Source organism: Lingula anatina, chromosome 5, assembly GCF_051362555.1.
Source record: "Lingula anatina isolate TDL-2025a chromosome 5, LinAna3.0, whole genome shotgun sequence".
Lineage (NCBI taxonomy): Eukaryota > Metazoa > Brachiopoda > Lingulata > Lingulida > Lingulidae > Lingula > Lingula anatina.
In genome coordinates this window covers 12,572,287-12,589,842 of record NC_141771.1, presented here as the reverse complement: position 1 = coordinate 12,589,842, position 17,556 = coordinate 12,572,287, and the positions used below count along the sequence as shown (strand labels likewise).

General features: G+C 37.9%; 1 protein-coding gene across 1 annotated transcript; it reads left to right on the top strand.

Annotated features, from left to right (window-relative positions):
* Positions 1–2,886: 2,886 nt before the first annotated feature.
* On the top strand, positions 2,887–17,011 carry LOC147761657 (gamma-aminobutyric acid type B receptor subunit 1-like). Its single transcript, XM_087014209.1, has 16 exons — positions 2,887–3,347; positions 5,355–5,519; positions 7,767–7,937; positions 8,369–8,473; positions 8,695–8,766; positions 9,540–9,764; positions 9,937–10,170; positions 10,271–10,334; positions 10,502–10,591; positions 11,119–11,269; positions 11,655–11,737; positions 12,223–12,368; positions 12,881–13,006; positions 13,253–13,392; positions 14,374–14,569; positions 14,864–17,011. Exons 1-16 carry the CDS (start codon positions 3,141–3,143, stop codon positions 15,035–15,037), a joined length of 2,349 nt encoding a protein of 782 aa, XP_086870335.1. The 5' UTR covers positions 2,887–3,140; the 3' UTR covers positions 15,038–17,011.
* Positions 17,012–17,556: the final 545 nt, after the last annotated feature.

The following is a 17,556-nucleotide window of genomic DNA, read 5'->3' as shown; positions in this document are numbered from 1 at the left end:
TAAATATCTAAATTTTGAACTTTTGTCAGTGGGTGGTAATGCGTATTTGAATAAATGTCTAAAAGTTTGCCAAAACTGGTTCTGGGGGGATGTGTTACTTGCATGGAAAGAACTCAGGGTTAAGGAAGACAAGCTAAGGGGGGAAAACAAGCCCGTGTTGGACACCCCTGTCTGGTATAATGAAGCCCTAAGAGTAGACAATAAGGTAATATACTATAAGCACTGGTTTAATAAAGGTATATCTGCAATAAGGGACTTTATAAAAGACACTAAAACAATTACCTTTTTCTCACAAGAAGAAATAAATAAGCGATATGGTATTCAGACCAACTTCCTAGAATATCAAGGGGTGGTAAGCATTATTAAGCGATACTTGAAATTGCATGATATAAACGAATCTGAAGTAATGCTCCCTAAACTCCCAGAGTATTTAAGTATCTTCTTTAAAAGTAAGAAGGGCTGCCAAGATTTTTATAAAATACTTAGTATGAATGCTTCTATTTCAAAGGGCAAAATTAATTGGAATAAATTGTTTAATATTAATGACAAAGAGTGGTCTCTAATAAATAAACTGCCTTTCAACCTTCCTATCAGTCCTAAATTTAAATGGTTCCAGTATAAAATAAATCAACATATATTACCGACAAATAGTTATCTTGCAAAAACTGGTTTGGTTAACACCCCCCTTTGCAAAAGGTGCGAGAAAGAGACGGAGACAATTATTCATGTACTATGGGATTGTTCTGTAACTGAGACCTTTTTAAATGTAATCAAAGACAAGCTGAATATGACTTTAGAGAAAACAACATTTATATTTGGAATTCTTGACAAAAAAGAAAATAACAAAGATGCGTATAATGTCCTACATATGTTAATCAAATACTATATCTACAGCTTTAGGTGCAGAAACAAACAATTATTACTTATTTCTTTCGTCGAATTTGCTAAAAAATATCTGGACTCAGTACAGAATTTGGGCCACCTTAAGGCCATGTACGTATGCTTGCACAATTTAATACTTAGACTTACATAGAATGATACAATACGTGTCGAGGGTATGACAACCTCTTACTGTTTGGAGCCATAGCTAATTGTGCATGTCTAATATCTTTGCGTACCTAAGTTCACATCTCGATAGTCCGTACTGTAAGTCTTTTGTGTTGCACCAGATTGTTCATGGATACTTGTTATACGTTAGTTTGTAATGTGTAGCAACTTGTTATGTGTACCTGTACGCTTATTTGTTCTGTATGATCATGTAAGTGAGTAATGCTTTCTGTTATTCCCGACAATCGGCATAATAACATATATTGTGACTGTGGTATAAATGGCACGTAGTAATATGTAGAATCCGGTGCGACTCATATATGATAATAAGCTGGTGTGTTTGTTTATATGTAACGATGTTAATCAGTTTGTGTTTTGTGTTACGTTAGTAATATGTAGAATCCGGTGTGACTTGTATATGATAAAAGCTGGTTTGTTTGTTTATATGTTACGATATATGTTAATCAGTTCGTGTCATGTGTAGCAACTTGTTATGTGTACTTGGGTTCACAGCTAAGTGGAGACTATTGTACGCTTATTTGTTCTGTATGATTATGTAAGTGAGTGATGCTTTCTGTTATGAAAATCGGCATAATAACATATATTGTGACTGTGGTATAAATGGCACGTAGTAATATGTAGAATCCGGTGCGACTCATATATGATAATAAGCTGGTTTGTTTGTTTGTTTATATGTAACGATGTTAATCAGTTTGTGTTATGTGTACTGTTACTTTGTGCAACGTATTCTGTCACTCCCTTGTGCTGTTAATGTCCAATGAGACTACTGTATGTTAGTTTGTGTCTGTTGCATATATGTTGTAATATGTGTTTAGTGTGAAAATGTACGTTTTGTTTTGTGATGTCAATAAAAAAAAAAATTAAAAAAAAAAAAAAAAAAACTCGATCAAAAGTGCGGAGGCGGATCGAAAATAAAGATCGGCCCATGCAGTGGATGGTTTGCTTCGTGACATCAATGGATTAAAAATATTAACAGCGCTTTTCTTTTTATAAAACGGGTGCAATATTTCCTGTAATTGCATTAAAACAGATATATATCAGATTAGACTAAGATTTGGAAATTTGGTCTGAAATTATTTTGGGAGGTGGATAGAGACAGTGGACCGTCATTAATACCTTTCTAAGATAAACAATACAACAAATTGGTCTCCGCCAGAGCCAATGATTGTATTTTATCAACCCTCTCCGTGCCGCGCGGAGAACATCGGAATTTTCATCATTCTGGATGTACAAAACTTGTCTGATTAAAAAAACATTGTCTCTAATGGTATTCATGATGTTGCTAGAGGCATAAAGATTGCAAATGCGTGTCTTACGTGACGTGTATGTGTTTGCAGTGTTTACAATGGCTTGACCTTGGCATTAAATGTTGGGGGGAAAGCTGAAGAATACACTATAAAAACGAATTTTCATACTTAAAACCTGACATCATATTTACCATTCCCATCAAAGGTAGTGTACGATTTCTTACAAAATCAATAGCAACAACAGATAATGATAGTGTGCCTTCTTCAAATATACTGAGTAAACAGAAAGAAAGAGCTAATCAAACGATAACCAAGCAATTTATTTTCACACATTTTCTATACATTTGCAATTCTTTCCATGTTCTCAGTGTCTATGAAACGCTAGGGCACTCACAACAACGTGTGCTGGGATCCTTAGCCCGCGGAATTTTTTTCTCTAAACACGCGAGTGACTTGCACATTTCAAAGTATGCGTGTCCTCTCAGATGCATTAGAAAGTTACACAGTTAAACAAGAACTGGTCTTGATAAGTCTTCAACGCGTCATCATTCTGAAGTCCCAAAATAATTTCAAAAAAAAAAAAAAAAAAAAAAAAAAAAAAAGACCCAGCCTCATTTAGATCATATCTTTCAGGTCGTTGGTTTGCACTGCAAAAAGTTGGCATTAACTGCTAAAACAGGCTAAAATCACCTTTCATAACTGGGTCGTTTTAAGTCTGCGTCTGCGCCAGGTGAACCTTCTCGAAGTTAATCGGACGAGGACAATTCACTGTCATACGGACAAAGTGCAGCGACGAGCTTGTTAAATGAAGTTACGCGTTTAAAAATGGAGGTGTTTTGCAGGATTGCGCTGTTATTGGGCCTGTATCTCCGTGTTACTGCTGGTGCTGGTATTTACTTCGGTATGCTCACTCCGATTGGCACGCCCGACGAGCAAATGTACGGCCCTGTGCAGCTGGCCCTCAACGACATCAACAACCATCCCGAAGTGCTGTCAGGGCACACGCTGCGTCTTGTCATCAAAAACACTTCGGTGAGTGGAGTTAACCCATAATTCATTATTTCTGTATATGAATCAAGGATAAATATCAGTCTAGTCTGTCTGAAGTATTTTTAATGTTATTTTCAATATAAAGACAACAAAAAAAAGAATACTCGTCAGAAAAATTTGCAAATTTTGAAAAACTGATAAAACATTCATTCGATATTAGATGTTAGCAAATACTATGTCAACTTAAAATAAGTGGACCGCGGGTTTAATTTGTGTCGCACCTATTATCATTACGCTTCCGGATTTTTTCCCTTTTCACAATTTTTCGTTCTGCAGTTAATTGAATGGGGATGTCGAGCGTGGGGGCTCCGTTGAGATGAATTTCTCACGTAATGGTCAGAATATTCCAATAATTGCAACTTCAACGATGTATATATCTCACAGTGAGCCGTCCCAACAATATTTCTTGAACAACGGGTTCTCGGTCTCGACGCCATCTTTTAAACATTTCCATTTGTTCTTTATGGGGTATGCACAGTTCACCTTTCCCCTATTAGCAATGTAAATAGTTCAGTCATGTATGCCCTGCAGTTTTAAAAGAACGCCCTTATATCAAGCTCGTTTACTGCTGAAATTGATCGCAGTAGCTTAATAAGTTCCACTTGTCTTTGTCAGCTGCTTGATTAAGATTACGCGGAGTCAATCTAATCCCTCTGTTGTCCCACCCATGGTCGTTGTAATTGAAGAGGGTTGCATACCGTAAGACTGACATGATATGGTGACCTTATCGTTCTGGTACGGTCTCCTAAAATGATGATAATTAAAATAAGACAGGCCAAAGCTGACTGTAGATTGAAAGACCCCCCCTTCCCCCCCCAAAAAAAAAATAAATAAATAAAAAAATAAAAATAAAAAACAAGCAAACAAACAAACAAAAACTTTAAACAACAAGCTTATAAATTTAAAATGTCCTTATTAACCGTAAGAAGACGAGGGGTGCCACATACATTATACGCAATCCTACTATAGTCTACTAGTCATTGGCAGCGCGTTAAGGCAAATATATGTATAATTTAAATACTTGTCTCTGTAAGGTTTAGAATGGGGTGGCACATGCCCTCTCAAATTTTGATCGTTCCTTTGGATGTGAGAATAGCTGAATAGATTGAATAAAATGAAATGACAAAATGTCAAATTGTAAAAATATTGATAGTGCTGCTAAATGTGGATCTGCCTTCCCGGACCTTCACCAGGAACAGTCTGGGTTTAATTTCACAGCAGAAGAAAATTGTGCGGAGTTTTGTCTGACCGCCCCGAGTCGTGTAAAATACACCTATCGCATGTTGCCATGACTACCTGACAAGACTAAAAAAGATAATAAGGACTTAAAAACATGATCTTCAGGTAACATCTACGGGGCATAAACAACATTTTAGGCGTCTTTAATGTATGATCACGAAATATAAGCATCTTTTCATGACAAGAAATGACTGGGGGTGGTTCAAAGGCGTGAAGAGTATTTTTAATGTCACGTAATTCCCTATCACAAACTTTAACAGCAAGATCAAGTATCCATTACCAAGAATGTTTAGCCAAAATGACCATAAGGTCAGGAAACCTTGCCCCCCAACGTTAGGACAGTAAACCTTCAGGTACCCGTTTGAACACTCACTTCATACAATGTAACCCCCAGTTACAAGATTAACTCTCATGTGACACACATGGCATATGCCAGTCTATACGTTTCAAAAATAATGCGCACCAACACAGTTAGTTTTTGTGCTTAAGTCTATATTAACCTGAAAATCGTGGTTGGTACCAAGTCAAAACCTGTTAGCTTCATCTTTCCGTAAATGTAGTTTTATCTATGAATTGGCACAAATAGCTGAAAACTCATATTTTATGCCTTACCTATACAATGGCGCCAGAATGAAGAAAAAAATATGGGCATTATTAATCTTGGAATAATTTCAGTCTAAAACAATCACCGAACTTAATAGCCTTTACAGAAAATCAGTGCACTGATACATTGTTTTCTCTTATCTGAAGGTGCCTGCGAACGAATCTGTATATCATGTTGGAAACGCTGTGGCCAAGCTCCAAGAGCTGATGACGCCAAAAACGGACCCGCCAGTAATGTTACTGCTGCACCACGGCAGCGTCACTGAGACGGATGTGATAGGAGAGATCACGGGGAAACTGAAGATGATACAGGTATGATACACCAAAACAAAATGTTAACACACTGCATCTCTAGTCTCATTCAGATCACATTGGCTCACTTATGCGCTGACTTAAAATAAAAGATTTAATCTTTTATCTTGATTTGGATCTGGAACTCGTGTTAGGTTTACCCTGTGATATCAGGGTGTAATACAGACTTGACATTTAATATGGAATATTTTTTTCCAAATCATTTTTCATCAGTTTTTTTCCTATTTAGCTGACTGATAAATGAAAATAAGGATTAAAATCGTGTTTTAACAACTTTAAATTACCTCTTTGATGTCATTGTGACATCAGTTAATTAATGGAATTCGACAAAGAAGCAAGCAAAAACACATTGCCTATTCTATGTCATACGACAACCATTAAAAGAGATATTTTGGACCTCCAGATTTTCCAAATTATTGTCTGTAAAGGAGTTACACGCTCCACAAAGGACCCTCATGTCAGTGTCTAGTCACAGTAACGGCCGCTGTTACGCATGACCTCTTCAGGCTGCTACCAGCGCTCTCAAGTGTCAACGGATTCCTTGGGATAGGTTTTTTAAGTTCAATCTGGAATAACAGTCCAGGCATCGGTCAAAATCTGTCCCATTTGGTCCAGTTTTGTTGTAGATCATGTAGGCCATTGATTCGGCGAGTAATGGCCTACCCACATATTGTCTATGTGGTTCAAATATGGTGATTTTGATGACCAAGGTAGCTGCTCATTCCTTAGGTTCTGTAAGTAATCTGCTATTAAAAGTGCTCTGTAAGAACCGGCAATCTCACCGTGCAACCTAAAATTGTTCCTAAGTTGCCCCCTATCAAATGATAGCCAAATGGTTCCCAGATTATTTCTTTATTTGATCTGGTTCAGGTTTTCGTCGTTGACTACCATTGGTGTTTTGGCACCAATGTGATTTCCACTCCAAATACTGACGCTGTTAATGACCTTAGTCACTTTAGATGCGGCACACGCTTCGTCGTTGGCCTCTTTTGGATGTCTGTAAACTCTGTTTTGACTGTTGAGCGGTACAGGTGAAATCTGACCTCAATACAGAAAGCCACGAGATTTCAGTGTTCAACCCAGAAACAGTCAATGTCCCCAATTCATTAGAGAAACATACAACGATGTTTTGCTGTTTACAGTGGGTTCCTTGGAAGTCGTCTGGTATTCTAACCTGCTAAAACCAGTTTGGTGTAAGCTGAGGGCCTTGAAAAGTGCATTTTGGTGGCAATTTACCCCTCATTCTGAATGGACTGGGTGGCTTTTGTTTAGTTGCAACAGCATATCCCGAAAGACAGTGGGTCCTGTGTCCTGGTGGTAAGATTTCAATACATTGGGTGTGGCCTCTGTGTAGGTACATCAGGCTGGGCATTACTCTATAAAACTGTGCGGACCGTTTCGTTTGGCACAATTATCTGTCTGGCAATGCCTGTCTTTTTCGCGCCATTCTGCCACAGATTAACAAATTTGTAAAGCACTGCATAGCTCATTTTACACACAGCAAACCAGACCACTTGCATGCAAAATTTTAAATTATTCTATGCAGCAGTTGCCGACATATGAATACTTTTTTGAAAGAACCATGCTTTGCCAAACCCAAGCTTTGACCAGCCCAAAGGAACACTACCCAAGTAAATCACTGCATATTACATAATGCAGCAGCGCAACAAACCTGGTATTCAGTTTATTGGTAGCGACACACCTGACTACACACTTCTCCATTCACATATCTTATATGAGATCGGAGTTTGTGAAAAAAAGAATGCATTTTCACCTAGGCATACCTTCGAAACTGAAATATTCCATATTAAATGTCAAGTCTGTAGTATGCAAAAGTAAAGTATCAGCGATACAATGTTTTGTACCACACTACTGGTTAGAGAGTGGGCTAGTCTTATGATACTCTGAGCTGTTCTGAATGCTGTAGATGAACTTGGCCGCATTCAGAGCAGCGGGCTAACTAGACCGCGGATCAAATATGGCGATCCATTTAAAAGCTCGCTGTCTTATCCCGTAATATACACTGTATAGACTCCCCACGGAGACTATGCAACAAGCATTCAAGTGAGTCGGCCACACTTGATCCTCGGACTAGTTAGTATGCGGTTGTGAATGCTGCCCTTCCGCCCTTCCCTTGTCTATCGGCGGGAACTAGACTGTCACATTTACGTGTCTCAACTCTGCCCACCACCACAAATTTCTCACGGTGGACCCACCGATCCTTTTATAGATACATGTTTATTGTAGGTCGCGACCGGTAGCTCGTCTTTCACACTATCCCAAAGACTCGTGTTCCCGTATTTGTACCGGACAATCGGCTCACTGCTAGACGTTATCACTATAGAAGTGGATTTTGTCAAGCGCTTCGGTTGGACCCGCGTGGCATTGCTTGCGGAGGACAAGGGGTCGTATAAAGAGGTAAGGTGCACCCTCTACCAATGTGGCAGATATATATTATAGGGAAATCATGAAAAAGCTAGACAATGAAATGACTGTCTATTTATCTAAAGACATGTCTGTGAATATCTTGTGAAAAATCGATCTGCCGCCCTGGTAGAGGGTAGGTAAAGTGAATGTTGACATTTCCAGGTGACTGACAGAATAATATTTCTTTGCCTTTGAGGGAATTCTAGTATTGTAATCTGCCTATGTACATGTATTACGCATGACATGTAAAATTAATTTAGCCTCATGTAATAAATCTGATTAATAAGAAAAACGAATTTTACATTTTGACGGCTTAATTGTTGTGAGTATGTGTCTGAATGAAAAACCTGTGCCTGTGTTTGAAGAAATATTGGATATTTTTTCAAGAATAACACTGTGTTTTCTTTTTCTTTTCCGAGTAGATGTCGAAAGAAGTGGAAACTCTCTTAAGACAGTCGGGCATAGAAATTATCACTTCTATATTTTATAGAGTAGAGCAGCTAGGCCAAGTGATGGAAAAACTGAAGGTAACACTTTAATTATAAATGAATAAATTTAAACTACAATATGAATTTTTGGGTTTGAAACTAAGCCAAATAAAGCTATCCAAGATATAATGGGAGGGATGCAACATGCCCTGTGTTCAATGAGGTCACTCTCCTATATTTGCCCTACTCAATACACATTGAATAACCTTCGTATAAAATTAGCTAGTTTTTTATTTATTTATTTTTTTTTTTCATTCTAGGAATTGGACGCAAGGGTAATCCTGCATCACGCTAGCGGACAGGGCTCACCGCTTTGTCACGTGTTTTGTCAGGTAAGGTTAAAACGATAGCACACAGTGCGTGTTGTGGGCTGAACCAACGGCCAAATTACAAATATTCCAGTATAGCTTAAAGTAGCTTTATTAACACTGTCTGCCGGGTTAGGAACAGATGGAGATGTTTTTGAGTGAATTGCCGGTGTCGCAGGAATGTTAGTCTTAGGAATGGAAGTCCGGGGTACCATATGATTACTAGAGGTGTGGGTTGATCGGAGTATTGGGGTTAGTATATGGGACGAATGTCACCTGTACAAAATAATTGGAAACGGACTACGGTTCCTAGCGGACATCCGTTCCAGTCACATTGGTGGCTAGGCAACGACAATCCAATCCGACGTGTAACTGGCTACACTTCTTGTGACTGAAAATGCTATAAAAGTGCCAATGTATGTAGTATTTGGCATTTTCCAATCGTACTAACATTTGCTGCTTTTATTTGCATTTTATTTCAGCTTTTATTTGCTGTCGCTGATTCCTATAATGACATATCTATATCAAGACAATGACGGAGACTGACTGGAGCAGATAAAAATTGACCCTCTTGTGTTTCCTTCTGAAACATTGGTTCTGTGGTTCTGAAAAGGTGTCGTGCCTAACCCTTAGAAAGATGAAAGGGTTAGATTACGTTTTTTTGTATTTTGAAAGGGGGGATAGAATGATACATGTACCGTATGCCAGTACAACACAACACAATATTGTAAAAACGACATAGAACATATATATTTGGCATAGTTTGTGGTTTGCTTATTGTTTTTTTTTTCAAACAGGCATACAAATATGGCTTGTTTGGAAAGAAATATGTTTGGCTGACTTTGATGCAAAACGTTAAGGATTACCGTAACTTGGCATCCAGCATGCATCAAAAGGGGAAACTCTCTTGCAACGCGGAGCAGGTGGTCCAAGCAGCAGAGGGACAGTTCATTATATTCCGTGCTGACGCTAAACATGCCAGCGAAGTCGGATATGAACCAAAACGGCCGTTTACAGTAAAGGTAATTAAAGGTACACACGCACACGCACACATACTTCGTGCACGCATTTCAAGCTATAATATTAACAATACATAGTCTCTTAAAGACGGGAAACTAGTGAACTTATAGAGTAGTGAAATCTGTCGATAATCGACATTGTTGATATATGTGTATACACAGGTGCATTTTTTAGGATCCTGCAGAAATTTTGAGGGAAATGAAAGAACAAGCTTGGTACAATGACGACACCAGAAGAATACTATATCAGTTGAATTATGATGCCATATGGGCGGCTGCATTGGCCTTAAACAAGAGTTTGCCTCGTCTTCCGCCAAGAATAATCACCAACTTCAAATACACCGATCTGGGCACGGTGACGGACGCTTTGGTGCCAGAAATGAATCGCACTAACTTCTTCGGGGCGTCGGTAAGTTTTTCAACGTTTTTCAGATGTAGTATCATTTAGGCGAAGAGTAGGTTGACAAGATTCACTGAAAATAAAATCATGAGATTTTTTCTCTTTCAAGGGTCCTGTGTCTTTCTCACCCCATGGTAGTCGAATGAGCTGGTTGTCCATGGAGCAAATAAGAAGTAGGTTTCTGCCTTTGCCCGCGTGTGTGAGTTAGAGAAGGAAGAAAGTGTGCTTACGTGCATGTGACTCTTTGTGTATGCCCCCATCTAAAAGAAATACAGTTGTACTAAGAGATTTTATAGCCTGAAATCATAATGAAAAATTGATATCCTATTCCTGATTTCAGACGGTACGGCTACATTGTTTGGTATTTATGACCAGAAATCCCGGAACATGACGTTGTCGGAGAAGATCAGTTTACTGTGGTACATTCATGGTGCGTTGTGGTTCTACCTATTCAGTGCATTGATAATCCAGCATAGAAATTCATTCACCAATATTTTATTGTCTGAACCCAAGCAGTATGTCTTCATAGATCTATGTCCTCATATCTGCGTCTCCCTTTATTTACTTGCATCTGGCTTAAATAAATATAAGAGGGGAAATTTCCAGTTTTGGCTAGGAAAGTTACAGAAGCAGGAAAAAAATTAGTTTCAGCTAAAATGTAAACATCCCGGTTGATGCACACTGGAAGCCATCTGTAGTATCCCTGTTGGAATTGGCCCTGTTGTCCATGTAGCGCAATTTGTTTGTTTTATTTATTTATTTTTTTCATATATATATATATATATATATATATATATATATATATATATATATATATATATATATATATTTTTTTTTTTTTTGGGGGGGGGGTCGTCCAAGTGGACTACCTGTCTTGAACATTGTAAATAGTTTTAAATGTAATATCACCCGATGCATTCTGAGCAAGTGTGTAAGGCATACTTTTTCTCTCGATAGGTGGCGTTATACCTCAATCTGGGTACAGGACGGTCCGAACACTACTGGTTGTCGCAGACGAACTCAAAATAGCCTTCACTGTGCTAGCTGTGATATCAATAGTTATCACTGTTGTGTTCCTGTTAGTTACGATCGTCAAATGGAAGACGCAGTATGTATTGGTACCAGCGTGGGCAGGAATGCGTACACATAGGGCCTACCTGTCATTAAGTGTGAAAATTTAATCAATCATAGATCAATATCTGCACAAGATCGTACAAGCGATCCATTGCACGATTTTTTCCTTTGTTCAAATGAGAAGTGTGTATTAAGGTTTACTGCCCTAATTGTTATACCTATATTTTCTGACTGCAGAGGCACCGGTGTGACTGGAATGGTAGTAGGGGCCTACCCATATTCTAGCTCCAATACTACGACTTACCCTAACATGTACTAACCATATGGGACCCTATGGTCTGGACTTGCATTCCTAGGACTACCATTCCTGTCACAATGACATACACGATCACAACTTACGCAATATATTTAATGTTCAGGTTAATTCAAAACTCCTGGCCACTGATGAACAGCGTCATTGCACTGGGGTGCATCTTCCTGGCTGTCAATGTCATTCTTCAAGGTGAGCTAGCTGTCGCGCAAGTCGATTTCAAGGTATCTTTTTTGAAGAAACAAACTCCCGTATGATCCATGTATTATAATAGCACATTTTAAAAATATCTGTGCTAGTGACTTCTGTCGTGTCACATTTTATAAAAGAAATTATCATGTTTATTTAGGTGTAGGCCTATTATGCGTACTATACATTGGCCTATACAGGGCCTATCCAGAATTTTTTGAAGGGGTCCGTTTTATAGGGATTGACAGGCCTCGGATTGCGAGGCCGACCCTCCCCCTTTGGCTTCAGGTCCAGTCCACGCTCGAGGGCCTCGAGCGAGTTTTGAAAGGCAAATGGCACCATTTAGCACGGTTTAGAACTATAATTTAGCTAGACGTTTTTCGGTGCGTTTTTTTTTAATCAGAAATCGAAGAGGGGGGGATCAGGACACCCCTGACACCCTTTAAATCCGCCACTGCTATATTCCAAACCCAGGTTATTTTTTCCAGGCAGTGCAACTCAGCTGTCGTCGACTAGTCATATACCATGTAATGCCTTTGTCTGGCTATTTGTGACTGGGTTTACACTTTCGTTTGGTACCATGCTGCTGAAGATGTGGGGAGTGTATCGCCTCTTTCGTTATCAGCAGGATTGGGTGAGTTTTTAATGTAATTTCTCGCTCTGAAAAAACAGCAGTATTTTGTTAACATCTAGCATACTGCTGCTGCTTTTGAATTGTTGTATTCATGACATTGTCCTGCACCCTGCATATGGGACAAAATGAATGGTTATTATCTAACTGAAAAATTGACTAAGACTTGTAGTGGTCAACCCTTAATTCTGTCTAATATGAGCTGCGCATCCACTGCAATCTCACGAACAACGGTTTGTCACATCTGTGAAATTCAAAACACATACAAAGGATCGCAGGCAAATATAATGATCAGCCCAAGCAGATACATTCACTATCAACGAAACGAGCTACATTAAATGCTTTAATTGCAGCTGCAGATCCTGTGCTATTTCACACATATACCACACACACATATATACTAGTATACCTATACGTATACCTCACATATACCCATGTATGTCGTTCATCTTTAATGTGACAAACCAAAACGTTACGATTGCAGTTGTTCTTTATATACAGCATATATTTTCCAGGGTCTGCAAGTAGAACTGCGCATGCTGTCTGGAGTTGCCGTACTGTTGGTTATTGATATTCTGATGCTGATAATTTGGCAGTTGACTGACCCACTGGTGGTGAAAGATAGGCTTTTACCCGAAAGTGTAAGTTAGCCCATACTGGTGGTCGCCACAGTGTATATGCACTTTGTGAAAGAGAAAATATTGCTTTTTGACTCTACTACTTATCAAGTTGGTAATTAATCTTTTTCTTTCAAAATCACATTGCTTTAATATATTTTTGATATTGTACCAAAAAGCGGCACATGTGCGGCCAATACATTAGCTCAGCTGCTATTTCACAGTGTGTCTTGGATATATAATATGACTCCCGTTCCTTCTCAAAATTAGCGAGATGGCGCGAAGATGGTGCGATACCAGACTCTCTATCGCCAATGCCACAGCGGGAGTGCTATGGGCTGGGCCATTGCGTTTATCGTGTACAAGGGTCTGCTGTTGCTGGTCTCTGTTTGCTTGGTATGGCCTACCTGGTACGTAAACCAGTATCTGCACCGTCACATCCAATACATAGGTGTACCATGAAAATCTGGCTCCCAGAAAAATGTGACTCCTCAGTCAGATTTTCATTATGAAAATGTGACTCCCTAGTCAAATTTTCATAATGAAAATGTGACTGCTCCCATGAAATTTTGACCCCCCTCCCCCCCCCCCCCCAAAAAAAAAAACTTTATAAATCTTATTTTACTTAAGTATTAACGTTTATATTGTAGTATGCATAATGGAGGATACATTGGCATATTTTGTTAGTTTGCAGGTGAAAATTTTAATGAGAAAATAAGAAAATTAAAAATGTGTATTTTACCATCATGAAAAAGCTTTGATATTTGGTGATCTTTTCAACATCTTTCCCTTAAGTATACTTAATGAAGAATATATTGGAAATATTTGAAAGTTTGGTGGTAAAATATTTGGTGCAAAAAAAGAAAAAAAAAATCATGAAAAATGTTCATATTCATACCCATGGGATTTGGACTCCTATAAAGAAAAGACCCTATTTTATATTTAGTCACCATACCATTGTTTTCCACATGGTTTGCATTGTGACATATATTTTGTTAGTATTTGAAAGTTTGGTGGTGAAAATTTTGGTGAAAATTGATAATTTTTGAAACATGTATTCATCTTACCATAGCCTTATCATAGGAGTCATTGGGTGGAAAAATACACATTTTTAATTTTCCTATTTTCTCATGAAAATTTTCACGTGCAAACTAACAAAAAGTGCCAATGTATCCTCCATTATGCATACAACAAGATAAAAGCTATATACTCAAATAAAATAAGATTTGATAATAAAGTTTTGTGAGGGGCCACATACAAAAAGTTTCTACCAATGTCATGGATTTTTTTTTTTTTTTTTTTTTTTTTTTTTGTGGTTCCATCTTTATTGATTTATTCTGCTATTTGAAATAACGTGATATTAGTATTAATTTTCTTTTTATGTTTTCTAGGGTGATGTCGATGAAGAGAGATGCTGGAGACAGCAGTCAGGTTGGTTTGGCTATGGTTATCATTGCCTTGGCGACTGTTGTTGGAGTTCCAGTAGGTGTCCTCGTACAAGAAGAGCCCAATGTGAACTTTGGCGTCATAGCTGGCTTCACGCTCTTCGCTATCATAGCTACGGTTTTGTTGCTTTTGATACCCAAGGTAAGACACTATTTTAAAAGGACATATTAATTTGACTGTTTGGGTTAAGGAAAAATTTTAAATCTGTGAAATATTTATTTTTTGTCCATGAAAAAAAAAGAGACAGATGTTGAGGATGGATGCCATGTTAGTTGACGTATATACTTGTGAAAATTATTTCATGCTTTTTGGAGGTCTGTTTGTCTTATCAAAGACTGGACCCAAAGAATCACGTTCAACCAATCAAACGCCAAATATCTTTTTAATGCTTTTACATTTGATTTGTTTTTCCAACTATGTCTATGATTTTTACAGCTCATCGCACTCAAGAGGGGGCAGATGGAACCGTCGCTTTGGTCGCCATTGCGGCCCTATATCGAGGAGTTATTCGATGACGTCGGCGATAAGAAGCCTTCTCGTGCCAAAGAGAACGGAGACGCTAACACAAGTGACAACAACCAGGGCGATGGAAGTGCAGCTCAAATCTAGTTTCTTAAAGGAAGAGGCTTATGACTGCGCACAAAGAACTGCCACTGTAAACTCAGTGAATGGACAAGTTTTCAACCCTCATTCCACCGTGGATGGTTTTATATGATAGGTCATTTTATTTGTTAAGGATTTAAAAATGGTTAAATTTGTCCATTTGTATCTTACTGTACATATTCAATAGCAATCGTACGGTTAACTTTGATTAGTCGCATGCAATCCATGCTACATGTAAACACCTAGATCAAGAATGTTAAATACATATATGAATAATAAAATATATAAGCAGTAAACTTTTTTAAAAAGACATGGTATACAGTTTTATGCACAGCTGTTGCCAGCTGAGTTCAATATCATCGCTAGAGCTTGGCGGTAGAAAAAATCAGATCAGTTTCTAGTGTCAGAGAACACGTGTGCAGTTTCAAACTGAAAAAGATTTTGATTTCTATAATACAGGGTATGTATCAGAATATATATTTGAATCTATATGAGTATGTATCAGAATATATATTTGAATCTATATGAGTGATCGAGCGTCAACATTGTTTTATCGTCTCACAACAGAAATTTCACTATCAACCACAACAATCGTTAAAGTCATTTAGTACGTATGTTACCAAATTTCTATACTTGTTCTATTGCAACAGTCCTTAACTGAAATCCAAATATGACTTTGCTCATTTTATGCTTAAATCCCTTTCGGCACCAACCGTTTCTGTAATTCTCATAAATTGCACATATTAGTATATTTAGGACGTTCGTCTAGAATATTGATATGTAATAAGCCATGCCACATGTAAGTATATATTGTGTTTTTAAAATGGTTAAATTTGAATAATGGTTGAATAATCATTTGAAGTATTTGGTAACTGATAATAGAAAACATCGTTTCAATTTTCAATGTCAATGAGTGGACCAAAGCATTCATTGTATTTGTTGTCAGGATTTTCGGTGAACCAGAATTCAGTGCGTGCGTGAACAAACTCTTCCTTGGAGATGAAACCATCATTGTCAGCGTCCATGATGTCAAATATTTCATCTGAATACTCAGAAGGGATTTTGAAACTGTAGAAAAAAGCAGCATGTTCATTTAGAGGCACAAGTCCATCTCCATCAATATCCATCATTTGGAATCTTGAAGAAAGGATATCAAACCATATATTTCGGAACTTGCTTTCATTCATGTTGGCGAGGTGATTTTGCACGAACTCATCCTCGAACAATTTGCCTTTGCTTTCTCCTGTCGAATCTTTAGAAATCACATCTCTCGCTTCCAATGATCGGTGCCAGTCAGCTGTGGGTATTCGATAGGCTGAACGATTCGAGAAAATCCAAGGTTATACTTCTGTTGGAATAATGCTTGTTGAATCTTCTCTCATTTGGCAGTAAAAAAATTAAAGCTTGCTATCATAAAAATCTCCTCGATAAAAAGTGTGGAGGCGGATCGAAAATAAAGATGGGGTTGCTGTATAGTGGATGGTTAGCTTCGTCATATCAACGTGTCGCAGACATAGCGCCAATTTTTTTATTCAGCAATCTTTGCTGTGCTTATTGAAAATTATTTAGAGTTGTTTTGGTTAAATATAATTTTAGACTAGAATTTATTGACTTGAAAAAGAACACATGGGATCGAAAGACTTCACACACAGTATCAGATATCACTTACTTTTTTCACACGCAGTGGCTGCTTCACCATGCCTTGCTTGAGCTGGATAACTGGCGTCATTTCCCTTTGTTTATCAAATACGGGCACTGTTATCTTCTTTGATAAGTTTTGCGCAGGTAGAACAAATCTCCAATATTTTCTGTTAGGTTGTACTCTCGTCGCTAGTCCAAGAAGGCGGCGTTGAGTAAGTCTTGACATATTCAGCATTGCTTTGCAAGGAATCTTTGGCCCGCTTTAATTTCACACACTTGTTCTTGTTGCGAATGATAGCGTGGTCTGAATAAAACATATTTGTATGCAGGCTACAGAAAGACATATTCATTGAAATGTGGGAGAAGCTCTTTCTTTGTGTACATTTTCACCCAGTCAAATTTAAGTATCGCATATCAAGTCGTTTTGTAAGCTGGTAGTCAGAACGCTATTAAGTTCGAGGCCGTTAGTTTTCTTATAGCAGATATTATGTGTATTAATTCCAGAAAAGGTTTAAATGTTTAGACAAAAATATGATCTGCATCAGTTTATGATATATCCATATATTAGTAGTCAACTTTGACAAGGTAAATTTGGTTTGAAATATTAACGGCGCTTTTTTTTATAAAACGGGTGCAATATTTCATGTAATTGGATTAAAACAGATATATATCAGATTAGACAAAGATTTGGAAATTTGGTCTGAAATTATTTTGGGAGGTGGATAGAGACCGTGGACCGTCATTAATACCTTTCTAAGATAAACAATACAACAAATTGGTCTCCGCCAGAGCCAATGATTGTATTTATCAACCCTCTCTGTGCCGCGCGGAGAACATCGGAATTTTCATCATTCTGGATGTACAAAACTTGTCTGATTAAAAAA